The 9,217-nt window shown below is 47.1% G+C and overlaps 1 protein-coding gene and 1 long non-coding RNA gene across 2 annotated transcripts; both read right to left on the reverse strand.

The window, feature by feature from the left end:
* Positions 1-352: 352 nt before the first annotated feature.
* On the reverse strand, positions 353-6,216 carry LOC113978850 (probable E3 ubiquitin-protein ligase MID2; the record flags this gene model as incomplete). Its single annotated transcript, XM_027706109.1, has 6 exons — positions 4,915-6,216; positions 4,206-4,301; positions 3,584-3,817; positions 3,467-3,489; positions 2,479-2,621; positions 353-679 (listed from the first exon to the last, which is right to left on the reverse strand). Coding segments are annotated over exons 1-6 (1,450 nt in total), but the record flags the coding sequence as incomplete, so codon positions are not given.
* Positions 6,217-6,792: 576 nt separating this feature from the next.
* On the reverse strand, positions 6,793-9,213 carry LOC113978851. Its single transcript, XR_003537671.1, has 3 exons — positions 9,141-9,213; positions 8,652-8,682; positions 6,793-6,981 (listed from the first exon to the last, which is right to left on the reverse strand). It is a non-coding gene; the product is annotated as an uncharacterized LOC113978851 (long non-coding RNA).
* Positions 9,214-9,217: the final 4 nt, after the last annotated feature.

The following is a 9,217-nucleotide window of genomic DNA, read 5'->3' on the forward strand; positions in this document are numbered from 1 at the left end:
TGAGGCACTTGCAGGCAGCACTCAGACAGGGCACAAATGATTTCAAGCTTCCAGCAGCTCTCATTGTTGGTGTTCACCTCCCAGAAACTCTGGACACTCTGCACGTCTGGGACAGCACTGCACATATTTGAGTCCTGCCCTGGTTTTGGCTGGGAGTGGGCAGGTGGGGAGCAATTTTATTGTGCATCACTTGTTTTAGTTGGCTTTTCTCACTCTCTTAGCTCCTTTTTATGACTGTTATCATTAGTAGTAGTATCTTTATTATTATATTTTGCTTTGTTTCAGTTATCAAACTGCTCTTATCTCAACCCAGAGGTTTTACAAATTTTTCAGAATTTCCAAGCAAACTCACCAAAGCCAGTATTTGAAGAGCTACTGCCAAAGAGGCCAGGGGAAGAGGAAAAACCAGGATTTGAAGAGCTGCCGCCAAAGAGGCCAGTGGAAGAGGAAAAACCAGGATTTGAAGAGCTGCTGCCAAAGAGGCCAGTGGAAGAGGAAAAACCAGGATTTGAAGAGCTGCTGCCAAAGAGGCCAGTGGAAGAGGAAAAACCAGGATTTGAAGAACTGCCTTGGAAGGAGTTACAGCCAAAGGACAAGCCAGTGGTAGAGGAAAAACTAGGTGGGTAATGTGGATGCTGGGGTCCACCTGTACCACTGTGAGGAGTTGAAAACGGCACGCCTTTAAAATATAGAGAAAGAGAAAAAACACATTATGATTAACAGATAATTGTGCATTGATGAAAGCTGGACTTCCCAATCCAACTCATCCAAGTCAATCCAAGTCATCCAAGTCCAACCCACCCAAAACATATGTTAACCTGTAACAAACAGATAACATACAAATGCCAAAAATTATGTTTCACCATTGTTTCTGCCTGTCAAAAACTTCCTACCAAAACTTCTGTGTCAGTTTTCCACCAGAAGTTCTCACCAGAATTTCCCACTGGAGTCTTCCTGCCAAAAGATCCTGTTATTGTTCATGGTTATCATATCTCTTCAAACATCTGAACAGGGCTACGTGCCAAAACACCACAGACAACCTCCTTTGAACACTATAAGAGGTGAAGAGAAACTTGGGAATAGCAGGGAAAGAGGAGTGGGAAAGACAATTGGCTATAGCAGCTGAGGGTCTCTCCCCCGCCTCGCCCTCACCTTTCCTCCTGCCACCATAAGCTGCCTGCCTGTCACCAGAAGACTGGATCTCTGCCGTCTTGAAATGGACTGGGATCCACCGTGCCACCTGCGTAAGTCCTCCACCCTGACCATACGTCTGAAGGCAGAGAGGTACAACTGGACCGAGACCTCTACACAGCCTGGGACACGGCCGGTGTGAGCCGAGGAGCTCACATCCTGGCTGCATTCCAGAGAACTGAAGCTGTGAAAGACCCCCTGCTGCTAAAGAGATAACACCAAAAAGCGGCAGAGACAGAGAAAAAAAAAGGCAGAAAACTGCTTTTCTCTCTCTGCCCCCCCCACACTACAGACCAGTTAAACGAAAAAGGTAGTTTGGTGGTAATCTTTTCTCTGCTTCTAAAAGTAATCTTAGCATTTCCAACCTTTTCTTATTTTTTCCTCTTTCTCTTTGCATCTCTTAGCAATTAATAAAAACAGTTTTGGTATCAACAGATAACTTGTATGAGTTTTAATTTTGCTCAAGGGAATATTCGAAACTAAAAGTTCTTTCTGCAATATTTAAGCAGATCGTAACATAACTGAAACACCTTCTGCACTCTCTTAGTTGCTCCTATGTAATTCTGACGTGGGTGGACAGCACATTTTGGGAAATGCTGCTCTTTCAGTTTTAGCACAGTGTGCTTCTTAGTGTACCCAAGGCTGTTACAGATGGTGGCCAGTTAGGTGTGCACATCACTCACTGTCACACACGCTCCAACCCCAGCTGTCTCAGCCTTGACCCACGGCTCACTCTCACTGTCAGTGAGGGCTGAAGCACCATCAAGAGAGCAGTAACAAGGGAACCCTGATTTTTTTCATTCAGTTGGACAAATGCCCCACCAGGTACAGCTCTGGGATTGTAGGTTGAGCATACAAAGCATTACAAAAAAGCAGAATTATTTGCACAGAAAGAGCAGAGTATTTATGTCATAAACAAACTCCACCTTCTGCTGTTGTGATGAGTTCTCAACTTTCCCCTTGAATCAAAGGGATGCCACAGACAGGGGAGGAGTTGCTATTATCTTCTTTTAATCCTCACAGAAAACTCCTAGAAATTCCACACCTCTTAACCCAGAGCCTGTTTTAACAGGGTGGATCCAAGGCATGCCCCAAAACACTGAAGCCCAGGACAAGTTGCCCTTTCTGTAGACACATTTGCATTTGTATGCAAATAAGCATACAAAGTTAGGAAACAACACTTCTAGGGGTACTTCGTGTACTTGGTGTCTTGTATTACAACCCTTTCTTAAAGATGTTTTGTTGACTTTTCCATCTTGCTTTTGCTATAGTGAAATGATCACTTACCAGGTGGTGGTTTAATTGAGGACTCCATCTTTGAAAGGAATTGTCGGAAAAGGCTTAGAATATTGCGTGTTTTTGCTTTATCCAAAGCAATAGGTGGGTTTGGCAGTTTCACACCATCCGTGATAGGAACTGGCTTGCGTTCCCTAATACATGCAGAAAGAATCATAGAACCATAGAATCATAAAATCATTAAGGTTGGAAAAGACCTCCAAGATCATCAAGTCCAACCTGTGACCCATCCTCACCTTGTCAACAAGACCAGAGCACTGAGTGCCAACTCCAGTTGTTCCTTGAACACCTCCAGGGATGGGGACTCCACCACCTCCCTGGGCAGCCCCTTCCAATGTTTAATCGCCCCTTCTGTGAAGAAATTCCTCCCAATGTCCAACTCAATCTCCCTTGGCACAGCGTGAGACTATGTCCTCTCATCCTGTCCCTTGTTCCCTGGGAGCAGAGCCCAACCTCCACCTGGCTCCACACTCCTGTCAGGGAGTTGGAGAGAGTGAGAAGGTCCTCCCTGAGTCTCCTTTTCTGCAGGCTGAGCCCCTCCAGCTCCCTCAGCCACTCCTCACATGACTGACTCTCCAGACCCTTCCCCAAATCTGTTGTCCTTCTCTGGACACGCTCCAGTCCCTCAATGTCTTTCTTGCCATGAGGGGCCCAGAAGTGGACACAGCACTCGAGGTGTGGCCTCATTGTTCAGCTGCTGCTGACCAGCACCCCCAGGTCCTTTCCCACCAGGCAGCTTTCCAGCCACTCTTCCCCCAGCCTGTAGCTGGGGTTGTTGTGACCCACATGCAGGACCTGGCGTTTTGCCTTATTGAACCTCATGCAGTTGTCCTCGGCCCGTCGATCCAGCCCGTCCAGATCCCTCTGCAGAGCCTTCATGCCCTCCAGCAGATCAACATCCCGCCCAACTTACTGAGGGTGCACGCGATCCCCTCGTGCAGATCATCAGTAAAGATATTAAACCTTGGGAAGATCTTACCTGGCTTGAATTGCTGAAAAAGCCTGTAAAGACATTTTGAAAGTAGAATTAGCATAGCACAGGCACAGGCCAGCCCAAGAGCTGTGTATCTCTGGGAAGGGGGATGCTGTTAGGTACCCTGGTGAAAAGAAGTACATCTTTCTGATTTCTCAGAGCCTCCAGCTCCTGAACATCATGGCTGGCTGAATTCTTCTGCTCTCTGTGGTTCTTTAACTCCATATGAATCCGAGAAACTTCTTGGTTCTCATAGTCACTGAGAGCTTTCAGGATCTCACTTTTTTTTTTCTCTAGCTGCAGACTGATCTCTTTGAATAGGCTCTCCAGCTGTTCCCTCTGCAGACTCTCCTTAGTCTATTAAGAAAACACTTTCAAAGCTGTAAGGGACTGTGTAGGGACATTTTCCACATGAGCTCTCACTCAGAAAAGGGCCTGTTCTTTTCTGGGATGAGAGAAGTAACTAAAAATTGAAAAAGGTTGGAAAAATAAAAAAGCCACACACCAATCACTCATCAGGAGGCACGGATTTAACAACTTTCAAGCTTAACTAAGAATGTACCTCCCAGACCGATAAGAAAGTTGTTCATCACCCTCCCTCAAAGAAGAAACCTCAAAAATACATAAGAAACCATCCACGATCTAAAAAAGCTTCAGAATCCATGATCTGGGAAAGGGCAACAGAAAACCTTATCAGTTACCAGCATGCAACCATCCCCACAGTGATAGGGGTCTTGGAACAAACCTTTACTTCCTCTGCTTGTTCCAGCAGGTTTGCTATGCTTCTATCCAGCGCAGCTTCATAGTTTTTCACCTCTTCTAGAGTTTTGGGAAGAACACGCTACAAATATAACCAGTGGGAGATATCAGGATAGGACTCACATACGTGCATTTTATAGACATGGGCTAAGCTAGACTTGCCAAAGGTTTGCTCACTGCATGCTCTCAGGACAAATCAATACAGAAAGGTTTGCTGCACGATTTTATCCCTGAACAAATGCCTCAATTACTAGCACAAGAAAAACAATCTGAAACTGAAAACTGTTCATGTATAGTAGCCACACATAAAGCTACTTCTGCTGCTCTCAGCTTCCCTTCTGCTACTCTCTCATCAATTTTCTTTGCATAATTGCGGCTCAGGCTGATCTTTGGCTTGGAAGTGCACCAAAGCCACGAGCACTTGGTCCCACCAGTTTGCCCAAACTTTCCCCTCAGGATAGGAAGAAAGTGTTTACAACATCTCGTTTTACATCCCAGGGGGCAAGCCCAGAGAGAACCTGGGTCTAAACTGAGAATAAAAGCCCAAGATGGGAATTTAACCCCATGCTGGGTCTGCAGTTCTGAAACTCGGCAGGAGTTCCAGCCCTGTGCTGCGGGCAGCTCTCCGCGCCGCAGCCCCCCGTGGTTTTCCTAGTGCAATCCATGCCCGAGCCGCTGTCCCGGCAGCCTCTTACCTGGGCTTGGCCAAAAGCCTCCTCCAAACTGATGATCTTGTGCTCCCTGTGGGAGCTGAGGACAGAGCACAGCAGGCAGATGCAGACCTTGTCCATCTCGCAGTAGCATTCCAGCAATTTGCCGTGCTGGGGGCATTTCCTCTCAGCCAAAACCTGGGCACCACAGGGCTCCACCAGGACGTGGTTCTTCTGGGTGTTCTTTGTGCTGTGCTTGCTCAGGTGGGCTTGGCACAGAGAGGCCTCGCAGGTCAGGCAAGTCTTCACAGCTGGATGGGGCTCCTGAAGGCAGAAATCACACAGGATCACCTCCGCTTGCTGCCCCAAACTTTCCTCCTCCTCTTTGCATTGCACTTCCTGCTTTTCCTCCTCTTGATGAACAGAAGCATCCAAAAAGTTCTCCACTATGTTGCGGAGATGGAAGTTGGGCTTCAGCTCCTCAGTGAGGCCTGCGGGGGAAAGGCAGAGGGGGCACCTGGAAGAGCCCTGCTGGCATTTCTGCTCCTTCTGGATGCACTCCTCGCAGAAGCTGTGACCGCACCCCAGGGACACGGGGTTCCTGTAAATGTCCAGGCAGATGGGGCAGGTCAGCTCGTCCTTCAGCCTGGCCGCAGCACCCGCCTCGGCCATGGCGCCTGAGCCTCGAGACAGCGCTGAGGGCAAGGAGGAGGCACTGGTGGGAAACGAAACTGAAAGCGGGACGGGAGCAGGGCCTGTCGTTTGCACTGCGGGCGAAATGCTGCTGCCTCCTCCCCCTTAAAGGGAGGGTCTTCCCTCTCCTCCGCCGCGCTTCCTGCATCTCGCCTGCCACGTGAATTGGTCACAGCTGAATTCCATTCAGCAGCTCAGAGCTGGGAGCTTGGCTGCTTCAAGGGTAACAGGGCAAATAGTCCACCCCTGCTTACACAGGGATGCAGCAGCCAGGACTCGGAGTGGGAAGGAAAGCTGGGAGGAGTCCCTGTGGGCATGGGGCAGCTGCTGCGGGCAGGGAGGCCCGGACAGCTGGACCAGCAGGGAGAGAGGTCCCCGAGCTGGCAGGGAGGAAAAGAACCAAATCTGCCCCTGTTTGCCTCTTCAAAGACACCTGGATGGACCTGGACAACAAACTGGGACTGATAAATGCTGAGAGTGGGCAAATGCATCCATTACTTAAAGTGCAGCCTCCAGAGCCCCTGTACAGACCTTGAGTGGCCCAAAGCTGAGGTCTGTGTCAGGGAGTGGGGAGCTCCTGCACCTAGCAGAGCCCAGGGCAGCATTTGGTGTCGGTGCTCAAGGCACAGGTGGGAGCTGCAGCTCCAAAGAGCAGCCCAGGACAGCTCACTGGGCAGTGAAATGAAGTCCAAGCAGCAGCTGTTTGGGACAGGGTGGGATTGTTGTGGTGTCCTCTGCAGGGCCAGGAGTTGGAACTGATGATCCTTGTGGGTCCCTTCCAACTCAGCATATTCTGTGATTCTATGATCTGTGCCCATGGAGATGGGGCTGGTAAAGCATCTTTGTGTGCTACTGACCGTGGTGGTTTCCATGGCTCTTTGAACACTCTGTGGAAGTGTTAAAATGTTGCCTAGAGGTTGATCCATACAAAGATAATACTGCTCCCAAGAAACTTGTGCTGAATGTGATAATCCAAATCTGTAGCATGGTCCTGAACAGCTTTCTACTGCAGCCATCTACAAACAACGCTCTGCAGAACCAATTCCTGGTAATGGTATGAAATCATGCAGCCTTGCTTACCTGCACCACTTCTTTGGTTATCCAGCCACCTAAGGACAACGGAATCACCACAAATAATAGTGCATAAGTATAATGAGAACCACGAGATGATACAGCCCAGAGTTTGGAAAACAACAGCAGTCAGAGATTTTCTTACACTTATGTAATGCAAGGGATACAGGGGAGGTCAAGACACTTGGCAGATTCTCATCATTAAAGGTAATTTTAAACAATATTTAACTTTTCCTTTCCATCTCAGTTCTGATGTTTGTTTTTCACCTCTCTTTTTCTTCTGGCCGTATGTGAATCAAAAATTTTGTTTATATCTGTCACACGCCGATCCTTTGATTTGGTTTTGTGCTGTAGGAATACACAAGATGGAAAAGTTTCACTTACTGTAATAATGGGCATATTTTATTGCTATGTTAATAACACACTTGGCAAGTTGCTGCCAAGTAGAGCTTCGTATTGCCTCAGAAAACGATATTTCTTTTCCCTCCATTTTGAGTAGCTGTCTCATTCCATATAGAGCACAGCCATTGGTATGTCTGTAGAAGACTGAGCTCACAAGACAAATGAATGGACATGTACACTGATTAAAAAAATACCTCTAGATTTGCTCCAAAAATTAAAAACTGCCAAACGGCTCAAACTGCCACAGCGGTGAAGAAAGTAGGATTTTCTTCAGAATTTATGGATTAAGAAAAACTCGTTTGTAAACTGCAGTTTTGTTGCCCGTAACAAAGACACAAACCGAGTGCCGGTTTATGCGGTGCTTTATTCGGGGCCCGGGAACCTGAGGACTAACGTCCCAAGTCAGGATTCCAAAGACCCTCATTCTCAGTTCAGCTTTTATACTTTTACACAAACAAGTTTACGTGCAGTTTCCACAGCAAAACAGTTTCATTCAGTTACAAACAAGCTCATACTTCATACTGATAACAATTGATAATCATCTACCCCCAGTCGAAAATCTGTTCCAGCTGTCTTGCTCCTAGAAACAGTTTAACAAACCCTAACCACAAACATATCTATCTAAGGCAACAAATCGTTATATACATGCTTGGCTAAACCCTTTGATTACTGTTTCCACTCCTTCAGCATATTCCATTCTTACAACTATATTGTTAACTCTAACTACCACTTTGGGCCTACGGCTTCCTCAAGCCTTAGCCACTCTACTTCTAATGATCAGTTTTGATTAACTCTGCAACAGTTTCAGCAATAAAAAAAAAGAATTAAAAAAATCTTTTATATAACTTCTAAATAACATTTATTCAGAAAAGCTAGGAGAAAAGATGCACCACTGTGCCCAGCAGAAATATATTGGAGCATTGGACTAGCGCTGTCTTAAGAGAAATACTGTTCACACATTTCATATCTCCTGCAGCATTTGCATTTGTCTGGGAATCCTTTCAGGCACTGGGTTTGCTCCAGCTTCTGCTCAGTTGGTGGGAACCCCTCTGTGGTCTTTCCTTGGAACAGGCTCAGACTTTTCCTGAGTGCTGAAGCAAACCCAGTGTCTCCCTCAGGCTGAAGAGAAATGATTTCTCTGGTGAGTTCCCAGAGATTTCTGCCCAGTGCAGATTTGGAGAGCTGTGCCCTGAGGCTCCACCTCTGCTGCTTCACCTCTGGCAAGGAGAGGAGATGCATGCAACAAAATGCTCTTCACATTTTTAGGTGAGAGATTTTCTCTGCAAGACTCACAGCGCCAAGCCAGAGTCCTGAGGAATAAACAGTATTTTCTAACACTTAGGAGTTTGAAGAGGTACCAATAGCCAAAGCCCCACTGTAAAGAAACAGTGTTGAATGTTAGTGCCTCATGAAACACAAATCACATCTTGTTAACAGCAAAATAAGAAGATGTGAATAGACCTGACCCTCCCCTTCTGAGAGGAAGGACAGCCTTCCACACTCTGCTTGGCTCTCCTTGAAACTGAAGCAGAGAAGCACAGGACATAGGGTCCTTAAATAAAAAACTGCTGGAGAAATTTGTCAGGAACATTTTTTAAGGAAAGAAAAGGATTTACCTGTTACACTTCATTTGTTTGGTGAGTTTATCTGAAAAAAAAATGGAGAAGAATGTTTAACAAAGCTGGCAAGAAATTCAAGGTTAGGGCTTGGTACTGTATCCCTGGATCTCATGGTCAGAGATCAGCTAGGTGGGGATAGGGGTGGGCAAATGAAGAGCACACTTCTTGAAAGCATGATTGAGCACCCAAAGACATGGGAAGTCGGTGGGAGTAGGAAATCACATCAGAGGAGAAACTGGCCTTGCACTGCTTAGGAACAGACTTCTTCTTTGTTATCTGCAGAAACAGTCTTTCTGCCCCCTTTTCCCTCCCCTTTCCAACACTCCCAAGATCCCACACGAATCCACAGCAGCCCCTCAAGGCCACGTACACACCCTGGTTAAAGCAGATGCTGGTCAGTGGCCATCAGCCAGGACTGTTGGGTCCCATGGATGGCTGTTTTCCAGCGGGTCAGCGGCACAAGGCCGGTGGGTCGGGGCAGCTCACCTTGCAGTTCCCGGAAGATAAAGTCCAGTTCCTTCATGCAGTCCCGTATCTTGTCTTGGTAGCGGCGAATCCCAGTG

Source organism: Neopelma chrysocephalum, unplaced genomic scaffold (genome assembly GCF_003984885.1).
Source record: "Neopelma chrysocephalum unplaced genomic scaffold, ASM398488v2 Primary Assembly neopelma1_364, whole genome shotgun sequence".
Taxonomy (NCBI): Eukaryota; Metazoa; Chordata; class Aves; order Passeriformes; family Pipridae; genus Neopelma; species Neopelma chrysocephalum.